This window comes from Aquila chrysaetos, assembly GCF_900496995.4.
Source record: "Aquila chrysaetos chrysaetos chromosome W unlocalized genomic scaffold, bAquChr1.4 W_unloc_1, whole genome shotgun sequence".
Taxonomy (NCBI): Eukaryota; Metazoa; Chordata; class Aves; order Accipitriformes; family Accipitridae; genus Aquila; species Aquila chrysaetos.
Window position 1 is genome coordinate 3,035,324 of NW_024470321.1, and position 26,094 is coordinate 3,061,417.

General features: G+C 38.9%; 1 protein-coding gene across 1 annotated transcript in view; it reads right to left on the minus strand.

Annotated features, from left to right (window-relative positions):
- Positions 1-667: 667 nt before the first annotated feature.
- The window catches only part of LOC121232866 (zinc finger SWIM domain-containing protein 6-like), a 153,535-nt gene continuing 128,108 nt past the window's right edge, over positions 668-26,094 (minus strand). The window contains 10 exon segments of the mRNA XM_041121337.1: positions 668-3,232; positions 5,626-5,707; positions 10,187-10,350; positions 10,864-11,021; positions 14,841-14,976; positions 18,194-18,454; positions 20,586-20,732; positions 23,712-23,858; positions 24,136-24,312; positions 25,893-26,072. Coding sequence (XP_040977271.1) covers positions 2,370-3,232; positions 5,626-5,707; positions 10,187-10,350; positions 10,864-11,021; positions 14,841-14,976; positions 18,194-18,454; positions 20,586-20,732; positions 23,712-23,858; positions 24,136-24,312; positions 25,893-26,072 — 2,315 coding nt within the window. The 3' untranslated portion in view covers positions 668-2,369.

Below are 26,094 nucleotides of genomic sequence, written 5' to 3' on the forward strand. Positions count from 1 at the left end.
AGAAGGTGAAGGTGGTCAGATCATGTAGTCAAATATGATGTCATATACCTAAGATGCTAAAGATCTTGGTAAAGCAGAAAGCTCCTCTTCAATTTTCAACCATGCCGTATCCCATTGTTATTCACTGAGGGCTGGAATAATTACACAAATCTTACAGAGCAAAGCCTCCAAAAAAGCAGAAATGTTGGCTGTCAGCTGGTGAGCAGGAACTCCATGCTGGATGGAGTGAGCTGCCCAGTTCAGAATATACAAAATGCTTTAGAAAAGCTGAAGAACAGCAAGAACTGTCCTTGTATATATTTGCAGCACATCTCAACTCTCATTGTCACCCAAATAATCCACTGAGTGGGAACATGCCCCCACACACTCTTCCATCCCACCAGGGCAGTATGTCAAGGCTTACGGTTTGTTGTATAGACCACACATCTTCAATCACAGGCAGCATTTGGTCCCTCTGACGCACCAGGTCTTCCAACAGCAAAGGAGATGTTGCAATTGTGAACACTGCCATTATTAGCAGATTTTTGAGGAACAAAACATTTCTTTCCTGGTCTTGGTGGTCATATTGCTTATCACCATAACGCACCAAAGTTGCAAGCTGGGCATTTAAGATCTATGAACTATCCACAATTCAACTCCAGTAACAGACACCATAAAGGAGGCAGAATCAACTTTCAAAAAACTAATTTTAATCAAAACAAAAAAATTGTTGATCATTAACAAGTTTATAAAACAGTGATTTAGTTACATAAATAAATTGATATCAGTGTATCAAATCTTAATTACTTTCAACTTCATGAGCATGTTTACATGGGTGATGAAGTACAACCTTTTTTACCTATTATAATAAATAAAATGGAGAGCATGAAATAGTTTTTCTAAACAAAAATACCTACAAACATACCTCTAGCATGTTCTCTAATGAAGGGAACGAGACACTGGACAACTTTTGCACCAAAACATAAAAACTGCTTTAAAAAGCACAAGGATACAGAACCATCAGCTAAAGTAAAGACACTATATTGTAACCAAAGTTGGTATTTAATAATATAATGAACAGTTTGGTAGTTAGATCTCCAGTTTGGTTATTTTAAAGCATTAAGACAAGGCAAGATAGAAGGCTGTTTTTGTTTGAGTAATTCTAGAGAAAATAAAATATATTTAAAAAAACAAACGGAAAAGTAGAACAGTCATACCTACACAACTTTCTGTCCTGCACAAAGTCAAAATACCTATGCAGAATATATATATAATATATATATTTGTGCACAAAGGTTAGCTTATTATTAGCTCACTGCAAAGGCATAATGTATCATGTCAATCATTTTGCGTTTTGTGTCAAAAAGGATATTTCTTTAAGTTTCCTAGGCGAGGAGGCACAAACCCCAGTTCTGGCATACTGTATTCTTAATGCTAAGGCTTGCTGCTCTGGCTGTGTATTTTTTGTTGTCCCTCTTTACTATAGTGCCTGTTACAAGCATGTGTGTATACATATATATGTATACACAGGTTGTATAAATATATATATATAAAATTTCCCCCAATAGGTATCAGTCCAACCATGCAATCCAAAAGGTGGCTCTGCATAGATGCCCAGCATATAGCTCACCACCTGAGCCAACCCTGAAGCAAGGCGCACTTTAGTCCTTCGGATAGGTTTTCTTTTTTTTTAAAACCAAGCTACTGCAGCTTCAAGTATTTTGCATTACATAGATTTTTTTTTTTTATAAATTAATGTTATATTTTTTCAATATTCAGACATATACTATAATATATATAGTACAATAAATGCTCTCATTCTTTTTTAAATTTTTTTTGATAAATCCCTGAGAATGTATGTTGACAGTCGCTAAGTTTCCACATGCACAAGCATTGTGTGCCATGCTTCTGGATGAACAGCACTGCAAAGCCACGTGGTCAGCCTTTTAACTATTAGTATTTCATTTGTTGGTTTGTTTAAACATGTTGAAATGTAAGGATGAGTTACAAAGGAGTAAAGCTGAATCCATTCGAGGTACTTATCACAGGATGGAGGTGTTTTGTTTGGTTTTTAAAGCCATTGCAATATATGTTTGTTTTTGAGGCTGTGAACATATACAGAAAGAACAGGAGAGCAATGTGGGCTTTTGCCACTTGACAACATATACTCAGTGTAAAACAAACCTTTTTTAATCTCTCTCTCACAAAAAACAGAAAAAATGAAAAAAAATTAAACACACAAACTTTCACAACATGACAGTTTAGTTTGCAAACTCAATATAACTATACACATATAATACCGGTGTGGCTCTGTTTCTTTAAGTTCAAAAGGATACAAAGGCAGGCTCAAGTAAAAACAAACCACCCTCCCTCCCCTTCACGCATTTTCATCAACCAAACCGCTCACGAACCAACATCATCAGTTTCTTTTTGCCTTTGTAGATTTGTTTTAGGTTGTCAATAAACTGTGTAAACTGGATGTGTCCATCATGAGCCATTAAGAAGGTCTCTCGGGCCTTGCTGAGGAACTCTATAAACTCACTATAGTGTCGCGGGCTGATGTGAGTGAGACGCGAATGAGTTGTATTAATGTAGGCTCCGATCGTGGCATCCAAGAGTTGTCTTAAAGGGGCTTTATCCAGTGACATGAGCTTACCAGAGTTCCTCCTTCCATGAAGTCCCACCATGCCAGGAGTGGTCAAAGTACACCTACGCAAAATATCTGACAGTACTGTTGCACACTTGACACTTTTGACCACCAGAGGTATTATAGCTGCTAGCTCATTTTTCCCAAGGGAGTGGCTGAGCGCACATGCCCACAGAACGTCATTAATGGCAGGGTGTGTGTCCTGATTGTAACTCAGGTTGAGATGCGTCATGGCCAAAGTGGCCAGCTTGTAGGCCCGCATGGGGTAACCACGGTGCTCCATGTATCGTGCTATAGTAAAAAGCTGCGAGTAGCTCATGCCGGTTGTAGCAGCATCTAGAACAATTTGGTAAGCGGTCTCAAAAGCTATGTGATCCTTTTCACATAAGGTCAGTGCAGAGAGGGCACAGTTTTGAGGATCCTTCATGGCACACTGTAGAGCAAGCGTCCTAGCACTGCCAGCCAGCTTCTCCTGCTGATGGCAGTCCAGATGCAGACGGACAATGGTGCTGTTGGACATCACTGTTGTAGCAACAATACTAGTGGCTTCTGTTGGAGTGAAAAGTGTAAACCAGTTTTGCATGATACTATCCAGTGCATAAACACCTGGGGAGAGAAAGAAAGGATTAGCCACAACTGATAAAACCTAGCAGATACAAATGTTCAGCAAAAGATTACATTTTCAAAGTCTAAGAGGTTGCCAGTACATCCAAGGAGACGTGCTTCAGCAAGAAGGGCTAAACCAGATAACATGGCTGGAAAAGGACATTAAAACAGACTACTGTGCAAACTCTGTAGCAATCACCGAAATGCAGATAATAACAAAAAAGCCTGCAAGATAAGCTTTAATCTCCTGGTGTGACAACTGAGCTGTTTTACTTGTTATCTAAGACAATTTGGATAACAAGTTCTGGCTCATTTGGTCTCATCACATCACTCAAAAGCAGCCCTAACACTGAACACTTAAAAGGCAATTTTAACTTCTTTTCTCAATGTGCATCTCAAGGTACAGTGCATGCACAAAAGAATATGAAAGCATGCTAAATGTCTCATTTAATAGAACATCATGGCATTTAATACTAAGCACACCTTAAAAAAAAATTTAAAAAATCCTAACCCCCACCCCCTCCCAACAGGCTTTTCAGATACATCTTGTATCAAATTCATATGCTCCTGAATATCAAGATCCTTATTAGGGAAATACTCTGAGCAATATGCACTACTGGATATTATCTGAAATGGATATTTTCCTTAGTATCACTTTATTCCTGGCACGTGTGTGTGGTGGGGGGAAGAAGGGGGAAACAGTGACTAATGGGTTCCATAAATTGAATCTTATAGCCAACTAGAGTGTCTTATTATTGCTAGAGGCAGTTTACACACATCTGTGAGCCCACCTAAACCACACCCAGAGGTCCTTTTCTCTGTAGGACTCTGATGTTTCCTGTGTACCCCTTCACTCATGCAAAAATTCAGCATAGTCAGAAAATACCAGATCTTCATTTAAATAAACAGATTCCTTATTTTATCAACTTGATTAAGTCTCAAGAGTACTTTGCGTGACATTAAAGGTTCTTTATGGGATACTTCTATTATTATATGTAAACTAATTTAAAGCAGTATTAAAACCAGCATTTTATTTGCCAATATGTAACTGCACAAAATAATACCCAGGCACTAATATCTGCAAGATAGCCTCAGAAATAATTACCTTAGCAAAGATATAAAAGCAATGAAACAAGAGCATTGCGTGAAAATTTGCAGACACAAACCATTTTCTGGCTGAGGGCATACAAAAGCAAGCTGTATTTTCCCATGCTACTGACAACATTAATTTCCCAGTTAAGCATAAAGCAAAGAATAAACTAATCCAGAGAATAAGCAGCAGCAATCCTTTGAAGTTCTGAAACTGAAGAAGCATCTATGTGATACAGTCCAACTCAGATGTATGAAAAAGGAGTAAATACAGCAGGGAAGCATACTTTCAAAAAATACCTTTAGTGACAACTAAAACTGCTCCCTTATCATAGTACTTATATTGTCCTCACTACCACAGCTGCTGTTTTGTTGTTGGGTTTTGTTTTTTTTTTTTTACAGCTACACAGTTTTTAATGCCCTCATCTTCACTTTCAGATTCTGTATCCTCATCTTGCAGATGGTAAACTGGAAAACAGAAGCTAAGGGACACCTCATCAAGACACACAAGAAATTTATGGCAAAGCCCAGAAATGAACATAATGTCCTGCTGAGTGCACTATTCTCCCACTGCTGTCCTCTAAGTATGAGGCTAGTTCTGCTTCCACCTTATTTTCACCTTATGTGGTTAAGGATGGGTGCATTAGTGTTTGGTTTGCTTTCCAGTGCAGATGAGAGGCCTGCACAATGTCATAGCCACATAACAAAGATGTATTACACTCTAAGCTTGGATTTACCCAGGGGCTTAAAAAAAACAAAACAAGAAAACAAACAACAAGCAATGAGAACCCCTTCACAAGATCTTGTCTGCCACACAGTGGGAGGCATCCTCAGCATTTCATTCACCTGTTTTCTGGTTCCTCTTCCCCACAGCTGACCAGATAGCGCTCTCACTAGTCTTTTGGAGCCTCACCTTTCAGAGCAAGCAAAGTTGTAGCATAGTGTAACAGCCCATAACCATGAGCCTTTTCTCTGCTGCAGCCTCAAACCCAAACCCAACATGGAGGGGACAAGGGGAAATCTGGGGTATTTCCCATGAGGTTATGCACGTCCCTACCTTGCAGGGAAAAGAAGTCACACTGCATTACTCAACTATTGTCTCACTTGGCCTGTGCCTATTCTATCACATGCTCAAAAACCCCACTCATCATTGACATAATTAACATCTTCTAACCAAAGGATTTTTATAGATGAACAGAAAGAGGGAGACATTTGCAGAGCCTGGGTATTGACAAACAAGATCAAGCCCTCTAAGATTAGCTGACGAAAAGGCAGGAGCCCTTGAGAAGCATCTCAGAACATACCTATTTCTGTTGCACACGTTACCAACCACCTCACCATTTCCCGCCGTCGCCAATTCAGTGTTGACAGCGTCATCCGCATCACCTATTAAAACAACACAAACAAAATACAAAGTAATCCTATTGCAAAACCAAGACAATATACCAACAATTAGGGATTTAAGTTACTCAAATACACTGAGGTTCAAAATGGCAGCCTCTTGCCCTCTCTACTGTTACCTCTTTTTAGCTGATATGTCAAAAGACTTGACAAATACTGCTCAGCTATCTTAGAAGAGCATACAGAGAGTAATTCCAACTGTGGGTCCTTCAAGGCTAGAGGAGAAACTCTTTTATTTGGGGAGAAGAAAAAAAAAGAAACGCCCCCCCCAAAAAAGCCCCCCCCCAAACAACAAAAAAGCCCAACCAATTACCAATTATTCAAATTAAATTATATTGTGTCTCCTCCCTCTATGTATGTTAGTCTTTAAAGTGGAAACGTGTCAACTCTTGTTGGGCAAACTAACCCATCTAATTTTTCCCCCATCTGCATTTTTTTTCATTGACTTCAACAATACAGACAGGAGTTAGAGTGTACTGTGATTTGACTGGCTGCTTATGCTGCAAAGATATATATATACACACTTCCAGATATATCCAGATATTATTAGTAAGTCATAGTGATGATTTCCCTCTCTGAACAAGGAGTCCCTGCAAAGAAGTTCCATTGTAAAACCATCAGAATCATAGAAAAAGGACTAAGCTCTGATTGCAGTGCCCATATTTTACATCACTTGCAGTTATTGCCTATGTTGTTTTTCAAAATGTGGGCAAATATGTTTATGCAGTAAAACAAACACTGCATGGAAGTTGCATGGAAAGCTTGTTTCAGCTAACTGGACAGACCCCACAGACATCTAGATGAAGAAAGTAAGTAGTTTTCCCCTTACAATATCAGCGATGATACTATGGTATTACTATTTGTAGCAATTAAACAAAGAGCATAATAGGTCAATCAGAGCTTTCAGCGATGATCTTTACATATTAACTCATAAAATGCACTCACAAAACAGCTTGGAGTCAGCAGCATTTGTAAGAGTGTTTTCAACCCATATTCCCCCCCAATCCTAAAGGTGACTTCAAAGTGGCCCTTTGTCATATTTGTTACTCCTGCCACCTCCTTTAGTCCTAAGCTGTAGATAGGATAATTAAGAAGATGGAAAGACTGCTGAGGAGCACAAATGCACAGATGATTTTTAAGAAGTCTGGTTATAAACAACCATCAGTGATTCCATGCTGGCCTCCAAACATTCACACCTTGGGAGCTTGGTGACTGGTTGTACATCACCCAAAGGTACAGCATAAGGCCAGCTTTGTTGGCCTCAGACATCGTGGTATCATTTCAACTAAACAGTAATTTAAGTACTAGATTGGAGAACAGCATTTTGAGAGAAAGCAAATTGATCTGTGAGGAGCAACCTAACACATTTTTAAATATGAAAATATGGCTAAAAAATTATGGAACCAGCCTTTGCTTGAAGTCTTTCTGGAAGAAAAACAGGCATCCCCAAGTCAAAATGCTTTGGAGTGCAAGTATCTGTCCTATTCTCTCAATCAAAGAGAAAGAGTCTAGGTGAATTCCTGTATTGATGCACACACAAATTGAAGGCTAACACTTCCAATATCCAAGATGAATTTTCAGCTTCCCCCAAGTAGAGGGAAACCAAGAGAAAATACAGGGTTATGGACTGAATTCTGCTACTGATGAAGGAGGGAAGGAGGTTAAAAAAAAAAAAAAAAAAAAAAAGGCGTGAATGACTACTTCTCTGATGACTTCCCTCACCATGGTGGTCTGTAAAAGGATCATCAGTCACAAGAGCCTTCAGCATGCATAGTGGGCATAATAGCAGCTCCAGTGTAGACAGTCCTAACTTGAGAGCAAAAAACAATAATATATCTAGTTTCTTGACCTGGAAAAATTTCTTGACTTGAACTATTCTGGAATTAGGTTCCTTTCATTTGATTAAACTGACAAGCTGAGAGCACTAAGACAGCCCTTTACTGATGATAAAAAAACCCCAAGGATTTCAAATAAAGCATATATTGATGTCTTGACCAAGGAGGAGCTGAAGTTAATTTATACTGTAGCCCATGTAGCCAAAGAACTGTTTCACTTCTGCTCAATACCTTCTTGAGCCAACTCTTCCTAAAAGGGAGTTCTATCCAAGATCTGTGCTATCAATTGAAGAGAGCTTCTCAACAGGTTAGTAAGTCTGAAAATTACAAGAAGCTCCTGGGAATTACATAGCTTATCTGAAAGCCAAGCTCTCTTCCACAGAGAATAACCTTGACTTTGTCCTGATGGATTTTTTTGTTTTAATAAGAATTTCTTATTCTAGAGGAACAGAAGATCTCACTACCCATAAGAAATGCAAGAAATGACCAACCAACCGTTAGCTCCTGCACCAACGTGAAACCTCTTTGTCATGCACATTGGAAAGAGGTTTCCTTATTTACAGGCTTTCAGGGAAAGGACACCACTTGCCAAATACGCATCAGGTGATCACCTGCACTAACTTGCTCAGCAGTTCTGCCAGAAGTGCCTGTCTGCATGTGTGTGGTAATACTTACTTGCATTGATGTAGCATACAACAGGCAAATGGAGGAATAGAAGCCCCTCCTGTACCTGCAGATCTTACAGCATCTGTGCTAGTAAGGTTCTGAAGGACAGAATACACCTGAGATGGTTCATGCCCATTTGGCCACGCTTTCCACAGCTAGTTTAAATACCTTCTCTCTGCTGAGTCACGTAACACATGCTGCCATTGGAAATACGGAGAAAGAACCCAGGAGTCCATACATTACTCCCAAATCTAGAACAATATAAGAGACTTTTCTGTCACAGAAATCCCAGTGACAGAGTTGTGAAATTGTTGGTATCATCTCCTCAGCCTAACCAGTCCAACTTGTCATTGTAGCTGAGAGGCGGAACAGTATACCTGTGAGGACACTGCTGTTCAGTTTGCCACGTGAGGGGAGAAACAGAGTTTTATAGGGCACATAAATGTCATAAGTAGTCAGTTACTAGATAGCGAATATAGACAATCTAATTGCCATTAGGTCGGGGGGCAGGAGAGGGGAAAGTATCTGTAGGCCGCTGAAGACAGTGCTGACACTGTAAGGCTTTTACAGGAAAAATGTTACTGTAGAAATCTATACAGCTGTGAGTTACTACCAGAAAACTGCTATGCATCTTCCTTCTGGAAAGCAAACTACCTTTAAGATTCTTAAAACACCTTAGGAAGCTTGGGGCAGACAGCGGACATGTTCTACACCAGTTTATTCCAAACACCGGATTTAGGAGAAAGTACAGGTTCATGATATTTCTTTCACTAGATCTTACTGAAGACATTCTGATGACACCATAATCCACATAGGGGTATCAATGAACACAGTGATATCTAAAGTGTGCTGCTACCACTGAATGATACTTGGTGAATGCTTGAGGTGACATTTAAGTCAATCATAAGGATCTTTCTCTCTCAAGTAAACAAACATTTCAGGCAGAAACATACCAAGATGTGAAAAAAGAAGCAGATTTCCACAGCAACCTTGGGAATAAGAAAGGCTAACAAAGCACACAATCTCAGCTTTCTGATTAAAGACTTTAGCTTCTAAAAGCCTAGAATAGGCAAATAGTACCTTTCTTTGGCATGAGAAGCAACTGGGATAATATCCTTTCCACAGAAGTCTTTGGAGCTTTGCTAACTGAAGCCAAGTAATAAATGGTTTTCTGATCTTTGCATTTTTTTGTTTGGTTGGGTTTTTTTGTTGTTTTTAAGAACTCCCTGAAGAGGGATGAAGAGATTTATTTTTGTTGAAATTAACTGTGTAAACTCCAAGATTCATCAGTGTAAGGCAATATTACTCCAGATATCTAAAAACTTAGCTGTCTCCTTTTAGCTTGTAAGGTCTCTCCTAAGAGCCTGAAAACTGATCTGAGGTTCTTGTACACATCAAGCTGAGTCTGATGCAGATGATCATCCCACAGCTTGTGGAGTGCAGAATTTAATGAAGGAAGTGAGAGGGCTGCTGTTAGCACAGTCTGCCTTAGAAACAGGTCATTATGGTTGGCCTTGGCTTTCTCTAGTAATTCAACAAGCACCTACCAAATCTCATTTGAGGGAAAGGAAGGGAAGGATGGGAGGAATGATAAGAAACCCCTCAAGGCCATGCAAAAGATCTGCAAAAGTGCATTTCTGGCAAGCAGAATAATTTTGCTCTCTAGCCATCCCTACATATACTCCTGAACCCATTGCATTGGTCCTCTCTCACCCCTGAACAGAGGAGCACCCTGCAGCCAGCTGCTCCCAGCTCTCTCTTCCACTCAAATGGCACAAAGGGGCTGCGCAGACCCTTGCTCTGTGTTTACCAGTCAACTGCGCTTTACATCAGAAAACAGAATCTAAAAATTCCAGACAGAGCCCAAAGAGGGTATGGTCCTCAGTGACTTAAAGAGCTGTACCCACCAACACAGGGTCAAATTCCTGTCTTCTACTGTAGTAATAATGAACAAGGGAAATACCTGAAGGCCCAACTCCAGAGAAACTTTCAGAAGAGTGATGTCTGGCAAGCTGTCCATGAGTGTTGCTATTTTAAATGCATCCTGGGCGAGTTTGAAGATGTGTGATGAGGAGTGGATATTTTTCTGGATTGATTCTAACACTGTTTCCAGCCTCTGAACATCACCTGCAAGGTGTAAACAGAACAAGCTCCCAAAACATTCAGAGATGCATTATAATTGAGCCTGCCATTGCTACGCAATAGTACGATGTTTCAGTTACACACATTTTTGGTTTTTTTATAAACCTTCCATAATTAAAATCACATGAATGAAAGATACATGACAGCACAAACTCCTCTAGTGCCTGATGGTGTTAGTGTAGTACATGGCCAAAAGCCATCCTGATTTGTGAATTTTAGAAGTGATTTGTCCACTCCTGGGTTTCACAGTCTATATCGTGTGTCAGAAGAACAAAAAGCTCTCATCAGCCTCAAATCAAGCCCATTTGGCTACCATCTAGCTAGTTTAACCACTTTGCTAGAAAATTAAGTGACAGGTTTAAGTCAGTTCAGTTTGTTGTTCCCATTTCAAGCTCCTGTCAAACTGCGATTTGGATTCCTAAACACAAGTTTTATAATTTGTTTATTCCAATATTAAAAGCATACATTTAGTTGAGTACATAACTGACAGCAATATACCTTTGGCTGCTGTTAGCATGGTCGATGCCAGCTCACACTGCTGGGATTCGATGTGACTTAGGGTGAACCAGCGGGGATACCGGTTTGGAACAACTGATGCAATGTGGTGCGGGCGGGACATGTCTCCCAAAGGAGCCGTAGATTCCAATACTAGCAATCTGAAATAAGGAAGAAATCCTCTTTCATTAAATCATTGTTATATTAGGTTACTCATAAGCAAAACTAAAGCTGCAAGAACACTTAACCTTGTTTATGAAATGTGCAGTTTTGGGTATAAAGATATTGGAAAACCACTTCTCTTCTTGGGGAATCTTAAAAGTCCATTTGCCAAACTTGCCTACATCAGTGGGCATCTGCAGGAATTCACAGGACAATTAAGCTATCCGTTAGTCAAGGCAGCAGAGACTTTCTGCATCATCCATAGAGTTGAAGCTTTTTTCCCCTGCCTTGTTTCAGTCTTTGAACCACAGCCCTCAGGAAGGAAAGTGGAGAAGTTCTCCATCATACTGAGAACATGTAAATATTTTCCAATATTTGGAATATACTTTCTTTACTTGCAAATGCTCAAAGTAAGGGAGAGGGATATTCAACAAGTAATTTGGATTTTTGACCTTGCAATAAATTCAGACATACTAAAAAGGACATTTTACTGTTCAAATATGAACTATTTAAAAAAAGTCCTTAAACTCTAGCCTACCAACATTTGATAATGTGCATGCTAATATGAAAAAAAAAGACTCCCCTTTTGATTTGTATCAAGGGTCAAATCTCTTCCCTAGTACCACTGAGACACCTCTTTACATAGCTTTATACACATAAAAATAAAATACATATAAATTCTTCAGCTGATTTTTTTCCAAGCACAGAGAGAGGGGAGAGAAAAAAAATGCATTATTAAATGGTTTCAACAAACAGGAAAAATCCCAACTACATAATTCAAAAAGGATTATTAGGTTATGAGTAACAGTAAATAGACAAAGAGCATGAAAGGAAGAGGCTGTTTTGGGGAAATCTTTTGTCACTTTGAATTTCATTGCCAGCTTCTATGTTCCTTTGCTGTGAAAAGAAATGCTGTTGTGAATTGGTGGCTTTCATGCAATTTTGGCAAGATTAGGGAACATCATAACAAGCACAAGCAGATTTAGCATTCTTCACTTTTTTCCCTTTCAAACATCAATTATTTAGCTAGGTTTTAGCAAAGCTACTTTTTGATTAAATATCACCACCATTAAAGTCTGACTCCCAAAGCCTGGGTTGAAATCCAGGCTTAACAAGGGATCAGCCAAACTAAGCCAAACATTCAAGTTCAGATTCCAAGTGAGCAGTCAACTAGGTCACCGCAGATCCACATTCTCCAAGGCTCTACTCCATATATTTCAGTGCTGCAAGCAGAGAACTGTAGACAGAAGTGACCATCAAGGATAGCACACCCTGTCTTTGCAGACCTGAGGTGCATGCATGAAAGGCCTTACGGTCTCAGCTTCCATTGATTTCACACTGAGTGTTCCACACACTAAAAGAGGATTAAAAAAAAAATTAAACAGCAACAGATGATTTTGAATACAGAGAAGCAAAATACTCCAGAGTTGCCATCATGGGTCAATGACCTGTGTAGACTTGTGTGTAGACTGACACTAAACACTTATGTCTGGAGAGAAACTAGCTGTAGTCTTGGGAAGTTAACTTCTTTGATAAATGCTCAAGTGAAGAAAGAAACATGCTCCACTTCTAAAAGCATGAGCAACTGCACAGATTTCTATGTGGAAATATTTTACCCATGCCAGGGAGGAAGGGATGCTCAAATTTCCAACCTTCTTTATGAGAATTTTTGAGAAGTGCTGAGGAATGCAGACAGACATGGAATAGAAAGTGTCTGCATCTGCCATCACCACAGTTCAAGATAGCAGTTCACATTTCTTAAGAGTGCCAAATATATAATAAATAAATAAATAATATAAAAAAGCTGAACTCTCATCTGCCTTATAAAGTGATGCCAAGAGAGCTATGGAGAATAGCCCTGATTATTCTGATGTCTCCTGTGATTTTACCAGATGGAAACAAACAGACGACTCTTTCTTATACTGGTCTGTTTGAGAAATAACTTCTTTGGCTGAGATGGCAGCTTCATGCCAAAGGATGGCTGGAGCTCCTCATGATTAACTAGAGATTTCATCATTTGGATCTTTCAGTGCCTTGCTTGTTTCTCCAGTTGAGAAAGGAAACTTCCAGAAAAGAAGTTTTCAGTTATGATTTGTTTCTGGGGAAAGCACAAATCCTTCTTCAAGAGGAATGGCCTGCTGCTGTCACGTTCACTGAAGCATTCAGTGCACTGTGCAAAGCTGCTGATAGATGTCTATTCCAGCCTTTCAATGTGGTTTCAGTAGTTTAGTTTAAGGAGGAAAACTTCCCATGAACAATCTCTGAGAAACACTTTAAGGTAGTGACTGGAATTAAATACAAGGACACAAGTCTACTTTATAAAATTGATCTTTTTTTCTTAACCCCCCCCAAACCCAAAAACCCCCAAAAACCCACCACACACAACCACACACCACACATTTTGTACTATCTTGCTGATCTGGTATGACCAGGGTTACTGATGCACTTAACTTGCAATGAAAGAAAAGGGGTGTACCTAGATGGCCCCAACAGCTTTCTGATCATACACTTGAATGTTCTCAACAGTTTATCAGTAACGCAGTTTTGTCTTCTCAATCTATTTCCTAAAATTCTAATCATAAGCAGCAAGTATGCAGGGTCACTCTTCATATTTCTTAGACTATTTCCCTAACATCCACTATTAGACACTCTTGGAGGCAAAAAAGAAACCAAACAGGCTACGAAGACCTTTGGCCTGACCTGATAGTAGCTATGTTTTGTTCTTATGCATGCCCTCCCATTTAGTCCTTTGAACACAGGATTATTTTCTCCCCATTTAGCTTTCTGGAGAAACTAGCTCCAGAATACATACCTCCAAACCACTAGGACACAACCTGTCTGATGAAGCTAAATGGTACTTATGTGGATAGTGTGTCCTTCAATCACTGTGCAGTCATTCTTGATAATAATGACCAGGAAAAACCAACACTTTTTTTTTTAAATTTGGGACTTGATTGCTCTTAGTATTCAGTTGTGGCTGTTCTTTGTCAACCATCATTTACTACAAGTTCTTGACAGTGACCAGAGAATCCAGATGGGACCAGTTTCTTCCCTGCACTCTATGTGGACAACACAGATTTATCGCTGATCATTTAGGCCCTTGGAACTTCCATCAGAAGGCCCTTAGCCACCATTAACAATCTGGCCTGCCCTGAGATAAAGCCAACACACACTGAGCACTCCCTGAGAAACATCTTTTTCCCTGATTACTGAAGACAAATGGGATGCAAGTCAGACATTTTGTTGTCATATGACATACTCCATTTAAATCCCAACATTCACCCAGAAGCGTGCAAGACTGCTTAGTTATGTAGCACAAGAAAAAAGTATTGGCTCAGACCTCACCATATGGTTTCAAATCTATCATTGAGAGTTAATTTATAAAGGCAGCTGGTGAAACAAATAGTCCTATCATCTGCTAAGCAGCAGATAATCCTGAGACTGCTGGTGAGATGCCTCTTTCCTCATTTCCTTGCCACTACCATCACACCCCCCCCCCCCCCATCAGTAAGAGAACACATGTGCTAAAGCTGTCATTTAACACAAAACCACATGCCCCAAGAGTGGAATTTTAGAAGGATTTGTAACATAGAATGCTGGTTTACAGTTGTAGATAAACACTAATTGTACATTTATAAATGATTATACTGTAGTTACTACAGACATCAATTGCTTTTACAGATGACAGAACCAAAGTAATTTCTCCTTAAGGGGAACAATGCTTCTTTTAGAAAAAAAGACTAGGTCTTGATTACCAAGCTTTTTCCCCTTTTCAAATCGCTACTTGTGCTCCTTCTAGATGACTTGTGAATACATACCGCATGGCTCTCAGTGCAGTTTTGTATGCCAATTCAGTATCGTGAGGTAGGAGAGAGGTGAAAAGATACTTGGCAAATGTGTGCATTGGAACACTCTCTTGATTGATGACTTCGCCTAAACCACTATATGGTCCAGCTGTGGGAAACAGAAAGAAAATGTCAGTCTTTACAGACTGTTAAAACCCAACTTCTGGACCTTTAAAAACATTCACTATACCTTGAGTTAGAATTGGTATTCAGAGACAGTTTGCTGTACAAAAGGTAAAGTTATGTTGATATTTTTGTGAAATATATTACAAGTATATTAAATACCATATATTCTTTGAGACAACAAGACAAACTGCAAATTTTATAGTACTAAACACACTACCAGTGCACATACAAATGACAGAATGGTCCCAGGGCGCCATGGGGCTCATTCAGCAAGTCTATGGTATGCAAAAGTAGGTGATAATCCTAGCTTTGCCTCTGCGTAGTTATATTGTGCACATGAATCCCTATGCACCCTCTGTTGGTGCATAATTGCTTTATCACAAATCCGCCAGAAAAAAAAAAAAGTGGTTACAGTGGAAAAACATGTATCTTTAATTGAAGTTACATGACCAATCACTACAGCAGCACCTGATCCCTATTAATGTCTCACCTGACATTAGGCATTTAAATAACCCTTTGGTCTGGACTTGTTCTCCAGAGAAGACTAGGTCAGATCTTGCACCAAAGCTGCTTTTGTTAGTCCATTATAGCCACATGATCTTAAAAATTGTATTTGTTGTGGGGAAACTATTCCCATTGTTGCGGCAATGGATTTTGCTCACACTCAGTGCAGCCAGTGCAGTACTTCAACTTCATAACAGCAGTGTCAAGATTGACAATAGAAATGATGATTTAAAAAAAATTAAATGAAACTATTTGCTTGCTGAGTTCTGAATGTTCATGTTGTATATGAATTCCATTTTTACATTTTTCCTGCAACCTTAAGACTGTTATTCCTATTAATAGGAAAACTGTGTCAAGCAGTTTTTTACTTCAGCAGCTAGAGGTTCAGGCATTAAATGTTGCAAGATACAGAATAAGAATCTTACATTAAGTATTATTGGACAATTATTGCACAAATAGCAACCAGCAGTCCTAGAAGTTACTACTTCCTCCTCTTCTACTAGAGATTCCAACCCACCACACTTGGATGGATGAATGACTGTGTGAGCACACTTCACTGCAGTCACACGTGTCAGCTTCCAGCAGTGGTTCAAACTAACATGGCTGACCCTACACTGAAGCAGATGAGGAGTACTCACAACATTTATTCAACCACTTCTGCTGCAGAGGATGATGAACTCCATGAGAGAGAGATGGTAACAACTTGGACCAGCACAGCTGTTTCAGCAATGTTTTTCTGACTGGTGCCTTAGCACAAAATGCAAAGATAAAAATCACTAGGCATGAAAAAAAATCTGAGCTCCATAGGTGGGCATTTCTGAAGACTGGGGCTGATCACAAAGGAAACATCAATGAAGATTAAGTAGGTGACAGTGTGTATCTCAATCATTTAAAATGAAGTTGAAAGCCATTCAAAACTAGCTGGCATTGCTTCAATGAAAGAAGCCATTTAATGTGTTTGCCAGTTGGTGGTCCAGTCAGAAACTCAGTTAGGACACGAAGAATACATGACAAAGCGCTTATATGAAAATATATTCTGCCATTAACTTAGCAGTTAAGCAAAAAATTAAAACAGTTCTTGCAACACAGTCTTACGTTCTGCTTTCCCATGCATTCAAATGGTAGCTACATACAGCATGCATTAATCTGCATTAACAGCATAGAAATCAGCTTAATATTGGATTAAGCTTTCTTTATTATATCTACAGGACTTTAACTATAAACCCACAATTGATACGATTAGGATCTTAAATCACTGCACAGTTTTTCCTCCACGTGAGCTGGCAGTTTCTGCCTAACCTGGAGTAAACTGAAGACCATTGTTGCACACTGCTCACCACAGCAATTTTGTAGGTAGTTATTTTAGCAGATTTCCTGCTATGTTCACTTGTTTACTATTCTAAGAAAACAAAAAGAATATCAGTGATCAAAGTAGTAAACTGGAAGTATCACAATACTTGAGAGAAATCCTGCCTTTTCCTCATAAAGCATCCTTACCAGTAAATAGATGCAGCAAATTGATTTTATAATCCATAGGATCCCTCTATTGCTGGATCCAGCAAGCAGCTGTTCTTGTCCAAAGGCCATAAAGCAGCAGTTACAGCCACACCATAATGGAAACTCTCCCTATGGTGCAGCTTCTCTGCAGTTTCAAATGGCACCATCAGTAGGTACCAAAATCTTTAAGGATCAGGGCAATAATAGTGACTCAAAGCTGAGAACCCTAAACAACATACTGTGTCTCTTCCATTAAAGAAGTAGTTTTAAAAGACAAATGTCTTACAGAAAGCAAGCAAAACCTGACTGCTGTGTAACAGTCTTCACAACTTTCCTAGAGCAGTATCACTCTCCCCACTATCCCTTGAGCAAACACTCAAAACTTGGACCATGCCTTTAGCTAATTGGTTCCTTTAAAGTTTTTTCTTCCATTTAAAAAACCAAAAACTAGAAAGACAACCTTAGTACCCACAGGACTATTCTCTGAACATGAGGCTTAAGTACTATATGTTAAGCCTTTTTAAAAGCTAAGGCAAAAGCATGCACTTTTTTGTACAGATTTTATTGCAATACACCGGCTAATTCCCAAACACAAGTTATTTGTCTTAATCAAAATTTAGTCACAAGACCAGGCCTTAAGCCTCAATATTTGACCATATATTTCAATTTTCATGTATGATACAAACTTCAGAGGCAAGTCATTTTCCCAATTGCTACAAAGAAAATGTTATATTTCTGTCCCAGCAATTCTAAGTGAATTTTCTGAGCTCTTCACTTAGGAACAGAGGTAAAAATCTTCATACAGTTACAAAGCTGCCAGCCCTTTTTCAGGACACAAGTGACATTTAGAAATTTGCTACCTGAGAACTGTTGATGGTAACTGATGTCTATATTATTTAATTGTGAGCCTGGGTTGTATAATTAGGATACTGAGATTATGACAAGCAACAAATCTAAAGAACAAAATGCAATAAAAATTAAAATGAAAGGCTTATAGGTCAGTAGATGCCTTATCTCTACAGTCATGTGATATCTGAAGTATGTTTACTTTTCATAAGAGACTGGAAATAAAATTTTGCTGGAGTTCTACATCAAAAACATCTTAAGTATGTAAGGCAGTTTCCACTGGAATACTAATTCAGTGGGCTTGTGTAAGTGAAGACAGTTTAAAGAAGCAGTTAGCATCTACGTTGAGCTACCTTCTAATAGGAAGACTGCTTGTTTTCGAAAAATCTTCACCAGAGTATCATCCAATTCAATTTCCTGTAGCTTAGAAATGAGCTGCTCCTCATTTCGACAAACCTTCTCTTGTGCATACAAGCCATCTGGCATTATTCGTTGCTGTCCCAGCCCTATCAATGCTACTTCCACAGCCAGCGTTAAATAAGATTCCCCTTCTTCTAAGAACTTGTGTGCAGGCAGGCGCTGGTACTCCAGAGATTTGCATTGCCCCACATTCTCTGTAAAGGGTGACACAAAGAACAACACATCAGGAAATCATTCTAATCCATAATCTGCCTATAATGCCACATTCACAAGTGCTTCCTCTGTCAGTATTCATTTTTTAGAATGATTTAAATTACTAGTGCAATCTCAAGATCCAATGATCCAATCTAAACTACCTGATCCAATTCCACATGGCAGAAATACACAAAACAATTAGGTTTTAAAAAACCCACTCAAGTAAAAATAAAAGTTTTCATTTTAAACTGCATGATTTGGAGAAAGGCAGTTTCTCCAGCTTTGTGTTAATAAGGCCAAAATTGGAAGATTAATTTCATTTTTTTTCCCCACCCGTTTCATAGATTCCCCATAGATTTCAGTTGAATCTATTAGGATTGTGCAAATACAGTAGGCCTGGGAACTCCACAACTTTAAAGCATCCTGTTTGCTAGAGCTCTTTTCATACTTTTTTATTTATTACAGTTGTATTTATGATAAACATGTGTAATGTTTCTGACTTTTATTAACACTAGAAGTGCTACTTTTAGTAAAGATTACTTGTAAATTCCACACAGACCAAGCCATAAATTGCTTTAAAGAGTACTACTGGCACTTCACAGACACACCATATGACAAAATTATATTCCAACCTCTAGCAGTTTACAGTCTAGTTTGGGAACAAAAAGTTGTAATGTACAGATGTAAGGAGATGGACAGCTGCAGCAAATGAGAAGGCAGAATGCATTTGGTAGATTGCATATGTGTGTGTAGGAGGATTTTACTTTTCAACACACACTAGTTTTATTTCATGGGGTTGTTTTGGTTTTTTCTAATTGCAAAGAATCTGATTTCTTTTAATTAAAGTTCTTCCAGAATTTGTGGATATGGGATTAGAAGCTTATTGAAGAAAATCTAATTGAATAAAATGAGTTTTGATGCAAAGCCCCAAGATTGGGGATGTGCATATAAAAGAGCTGTAGGTAGAGGGATGAATCGAGTTTCTGACCACACAGAAGGTGATAAGAAACTACCACAGAGGTGGAAAGAGACTGAGAATAAGGAATAAATCAGTTAAGCTTTTGGGAAGCAAATATTGAAGTTAAAATGGGTGTACACATCCTGTCCTAAATCATGTATCAATACTGCAACACTATTTTCCAATTCATAACCTTTATAGACCATGTATGTTATAAATTTTAAGTGTTTTGTCAACAATTTGAAGTATTATGTACACTTGTAGCTAAGTCATCAAATAACATCCTGGACTGCATAGGAGGAGTGTCGCCAGCAGATCGAGGGAGGTGATCCTTCCCCTCTGCTCAGCACTGGTGAGCCCACACCTGGAGTGCCATGTACAGTACTGGGCTCCCCATGGACATACTGGAGCAGATCCAGTGAGGGGCCACAAAGATGATTAAAGGACTGGAGCATCTCCCATATAAGAGACTGAGACAGCTGGGATTGTTTAGCCTGGAAAAGAAAGGCTCAGGAGGATCTTACCAAAACGTATAAATATCTGATGGGAGAATGTAAAGACAGAGCCAGACTCTTCTCAGTGGTATCCTGTGACAGGACAAGAGGCAATGGGCACAAACTGAAATACAGGAAATACCATCTGAGCATAAGAAAACACTTTTTTACAGTGAGGATGGTCAAACACTGCAAGAGGTCGCCCAGAGAGGTTGTACAGTGTTCATTCTTGGGGTTGTTCAAAACCCAACTGGACACAGTCCTGGGCAACCTGCTCTAGGTGACCCTGCTCTGAGCAGAGCAGGTGGACTAGATGATCTCCAGAGGAGCCTTCCAACCTCAACAATTCTGTGATTTCCTGTAATTTCTCAAAGAGGACAGAGCAATGTATGTGGAGAGGGTTGCTGCTATAAAGTCTTATTGGGTTTTATTTCAAGTGTGAAATACGGAATTGTCTTCAAGAATGAGTAACTGGTAATTTTTGAAGTGCTTTCATATAACTTATAACAAAATTTTACTTTAAACATTTTCTCTCCCTCGTGTTTTCTTAGGGAATGCAAATGTGAGTTCTTATACTATAAAGACACTGGCTTCGAAGTTAATTCAGAAAGGCAAGATAGAAAAACGCCTCCAGTTACTGAAGACTTAGAGAAGATTGCTCCCTTTGCATAGCCTTACCCGTGAAGTCTGAGAATCCATGGAAGCTCTCATCATCCACCCTGCAGGCTTCCATCAGGCTACTGAAGAGAGTGCCAATTGGATCCAAAGGGTGTCCCACCCAACCTTCAAGATTTGTTATTGAGGTTACTCCTTTGTGGAGAAGTTCTGTGACAGAAAAGATGGAGGGAGGAGGGAGGGAAAGAGAATACATGTTAGCCCCTCAAAACAATTTTAGAGGTAAAACTGATTAAAATGCTCTCAGTACAGAATTCAAAGTATTTCCAGTAGCTTCTGCTTAGAAGAAGAAAATAGTATCTTTCAGGGTGAATTCATTGCCCTTTGTGAATATGTTAAAAGAGGAAAAAAAGAAAATAGACGAAAGCCAAACATCTTGAGCACTAGCAAAGTACATTATGGGTCAAAAATTTCAACTGCAGTATCTTTTGAAATCTCTTACTTGATACCAGTAACTCTTCTGAAAATGTCTGCTGAAAAATTATAGCAAAGACTTTTTTTTTGTAAAATATTCACAACCATTTCCTCACTCAAAAGACGCAGTACCATTTTTACATTTTAAGTGAATCTGATGGCACTGAAATAAATTAAAATATTCTAAAATGTTCCATTTTAATAAATAAAATATGAGCTTATCTTGCATCTAAATATTTATTGACATAATAAACTCAGGATGACAGCTCCTAAAAAAAAAAAAAAAAAAAAGGAAAAAAAAAAGACAAAGTGTTTAAATGAGGTATATGAGAAAAAAATTGTCCTTTAAGTGCATTTTTTTGTCATTGTAAAGTTTCAGTCAACAAATACCTTCATGGATACTTTGTTTTGTAGCCCTCATCCATCAATCAGTTACAACATGAAAAAATAGTTTAGCACAATGAATTGAAGGAAGTGTGGCTGTGGTAACAGAGGTTAGAGATTCCCCAAATCCCTTTTTTTAACTAAGAGTCTTATGGCAATAGCTCCCCTTTGATTCCAACTCTCAATTTTTTTCTCATAGACACATACACATGGCTGAACTATGAGAGATCAGATGCATTATGGGTGACCATTTAAAAATTGTATACAAGCCATTACAGATGCTCTGTTTCTCTGCCTATTACACACTAACTTGTACCTGCCTCTGCTCTCTCTCATTCACAAAGTGCCATCTTTCTGAGTAACCATATGTATCATCACAAAGCTTTAAAAGCTTGCTTCTTGCCTATTTAAACGTGTGGGACTACAAAGTGAAACACAGCCACACTGTTGAACTGAGTGTTCAGGAGGGTGGCTTTTTTTTAAAGAATCAACTGATATGTAATATGAAAAACAAACAAGTAAATAATTGTCTTGCCAACAAATAGCATGTGCTAAAGATGACAGGCAGAAACACATAATATTACCAAAAAGGATTAATATCAGTGACTTCTTACTGACTTATATTCCATTTCATCTATTTTGTCTACTTATGAGCTTCACTCGTGTCATGCCAAACAAAGGCTTCAGTCCTCCATTCATATAGACATTTAACTTCAGATCACACGAGTGGTTCCATGGACATCAGATCAGTCATATGAATGAAAGCTAAGTAGAAGCATGTGGTGGTTGCTGAACTGAAACTGTACCTGCAGAATTAATCTGCTTATAGAGAAGACCAGAATATTTTGCAGTATTAAAAGAATATTTTTTAAATTCCAAACATAAGAGGAAAAAAACCACAAAAGCAGTGAGTAACAACATAGAAATGATAAACTACTTTGTTTTGGGGTAGGATGAATCGCATTTCATATGCTCCATTTTTAGCATAGTAGCTGACAGCTAGAGAAACTGCTCACAGGGAAAGGAACTTAACAGAAGTATTGAATGTCTAGATACTGCATTAACAACTGGGAATGAAAAGGAGCAGTACTACAGCCAGCACCCTTGCAGCAGACCCTTCACACCTGTCAGTGGTATGTACACACATATACACACACTGACATAACCCCCTCCCTTCTTACCTCCCCAGTCTGAGAAGCTGGAAAATGTGCAAAGCTTTTAAGGGAGCACATGTTAAGGAAAGATATATTACATGATAAAAAGACTGAGAAAAATTCTAAGTAATAATACAAAGTGCTTTTAAGTTTTGTTCAAATCTAGGATCCACAATAGTGCTCAAAACTTCTTCCTTGGGTACTGTGAAATGGAAATGGAGGCACATAGAAACTCCCAGCTAATCTTTTTTTTCAGTCAGGTGTCTACTTTGTCTTCACTTCAATTTCTAAATGATCATTTCTGGGAAAACACCTGCACATACACTTGAAAAATTTACACACATGACTTCACACTGGTATTTTTGCCTACAATGCATGAGGATACACGTAGTTAAGAGTAGCAACAAAGTTCTAAAATAAAATTTGAATGAAAGGTGTTCTTGTAGTAGGCAAGAACGTAATTCCAGTTTTTCCACGTGCATTCTTTAACCACAAACCCATCCCTTTCTTCTTCCAATACCTCTTCAAACTTATGACAAAGTTTAGTGCAGGATTATTTTTGGTAGAATGTTCCTTCAAAAAATAGGGGTAGTGCTCAGAGGAACACTGCAGAACATTTTATAAAGCCAGTGTTTCAAAAATCTCATTTCCAGTGATGTGAATCCACTAAAGTTTTAAGCATCATAAGAGACTTTTGAAAAAAATGGCCAAATTTTATGAATTTCTGTAGTGCAGACTTTGCCTTGTTGTTACCCTCAATGTCAACTTTAGGCTTCCACCTCAGAAATATATAGCTCTGCTAAATTATACATCAGAGGAAAAAAATATTTAAAATACCTGGTGTGCCAAATGCAAAGCTCTGTTTAAAAGCCTATAAATTACACAGGATGAATATTTACACTGTGTAATCAAAAACCCTGATTGGGATAACGGCCCCATCATGTCAGACATATCGCAGAAGGCAGAACAGAGCCCTTGCCCTGCAGAGCTCACAACCCAGCTTAAAAAACCCCTCCAACATCCAGAATGTGACATAACCATTATGATCATTTGGACTGAAGAGTTAAAATCACCTCTTTTGCTTTAGTTTCAAAAGCAGTTTTCTCATGCAAAGTTCCAGTCTAGTGTTATTGTCACCTTGTCATGTCCTTTGCCCTTCTCTCTTCCCCACATTTACCTTTATTCTGAGCCTGGAACATTTCCAACTGTTTCTGCTGCTGCCTTCTTAGTGTATTAACAATAGCTATTGCTAGCCTCAGTGCTTCTCGTGGGTATCCATGAGATCGTAATGCGTCCACCCTCGCACAGGCTGTAGGAACATGTTCTAAAATGGAGAAAATAATTGAGGAATAGCAATGCTTCCATGTCTGCAATGGCCTGTTTTGCTAGGTTACTCAAAAGGGCTTTTTTGTTTGTTTTCTTTGTTTTTTTTTTTAAAACCGCGAGACTTAAAGGACTACTTCTGAGCCAGCATTTCAAGGAAGCCTCTGTTCTTTTTGCCAGGCTTTTCATTCATCTCCCCACCATCCCCCCAAAATAATGCCATAGAAACTGAACAAAGCAGCAAGTCATGGAAACATCTTTCCGGTTTAGCCACTTACCATGCCAGAGGGGCCACCCATGAGAGTCAAAGAGCGAGTTTTCAATGTTGTCATGGTAACAGTAGTCGGTGTATAGGTCACTGCTGATAATGTGCTGTAAGTGGCTGTCTTGCCAATGCAGATCACACGCCTCTATGGCTCGAGTGAACACTGTCCGATGTGGCCTGTTCGATGAATCTGTCATTTTCACAAGTTCAGAAAGCTGCATCAGCTTTTACTCATTCATATGTGAATCAGTCACAGTATTCTTGTCTTCTGCCTATTCACCAACCCCCAACTGACCGCAGCCTGCCTTGCCCCCCTCTGCAAGGACCAGACCGCAGATGACATTTCACATCCTATTACCCAACAGCTCAGACGAAGTATGTGCCATTCACTTTGCATTCAGAGAGATCTACAAACCAGCACAGCTAATGCTAAATAGGACTTTGCAAAGGGAACAGCTAGAGATGAAGGACATTAAACAGCACAGACAGAACTCCCCTAAAAACAAACTAGAAAGTATATGGCACACAGCTACTCAAGCATCCCCAGCTTCTCTCCTTCTCAGACCCAGAGCTACTAGGATGAGGGACAGATAAACATCATAAACATCACATGAAAGATTTTTAGTTCTCTTTGAGAAGTGATATTAACTTTGAGCACTTGTATAATTTTTTGTCATAAACATATACAAATATTGCAAAGAAAGTGAGGTACTGAGGCCATGGGACTGACATAATCCTTACTGGACATCTTCTTATGGCAAAAGCACTCTGTTGACATGGCACTGTGTCTATGAATGTTGAAATGCCGTGTTAGAGTTGCCACTAGCCTGCCCAGGTTGGGCTGAACATCACGAGATCCAGAAAGCAAAACACCTCTGTAGGAAGTTATATGTTGAATGAACTTCTGTCCCCAGCTAGTAGCTGCAAGATTTAAAAATGAACCAAGTCTATTTCCTTCAGAGGTAATCTTCCAAGAAAAAGAAACAAGGAAAAACCCATCTAAGCCCAAATCTGCCACCTCCCACGAGCATTTAATTTTAACATTATCATGATTATATGAAATATGTATCAAAATACTGAGGGTTTTGAGGATTACGAGGGTTTTTTTCCCAGGTAAATATCCTGCATCTTCCTCAGTTATTAGCAAAGTAGCAATCTTTGCTTGAAGATGACTGGAGAAGGTTTCTGTCAGATTTGATAATCACATTTTAGATTAGAAAGCATGATATTGAGTAAGAAGAGACACCTCCTCCAAGAAGGCAGTGCTGCCTCTGCACCCCCCCTGCTGTCAGTGCAGACTGCACAACACAGAGCACATCCCACAGATATCTGCTTTAGTTTCTCACACACTCAGTTTAATGCAGTTACAACAGATCTCCCTTTAAGTAAGTATCAAAGGCTTTGTAACTGCAAACAAACCAAAAACCCCAACACTAGAAGGGATATAAAATTATAGCCAAGCAAAGAAACAACAGGCTTTTACATGACATACTTCAGGGACATCCAATTTTCATGCAACAAGTATTTAGAAGGACCAAGTGAAAAGTTAGAAAACCTAACTAAACACAAATACTTGCTTTGAAAACATTGCAGCCCCAGCCCCCCCCCATTTATCCTTTCTGCAAGGATAGTATTAGTGAAAATTTGGCTGGTCAATCCTCAACAAGAAAGTTACTTGTCCCAGGAAAGAGTGCTTAATTCTGTAAGGCTAGAGTATATAAGATAGAGGCTATATTATATGTTGCAGTCAGTGCATATATTTAGGCTCACCTTGGTTAGCATTTCCACCCTGAGGCAAAGCATTGGTTAAATTGGGCAGCTCATTTCCATGGTTTCCATCTTCCCAGGGACAAACATCCACACTGTTCCATTTTTTCAGCTGTTTTAGCCAACTGGTCTTCTGCTCCAACTTGCAGTGGGGATTTAAGACTATACACATCCACAGAGCACCTGATTTAAAAAAAAATTGCTA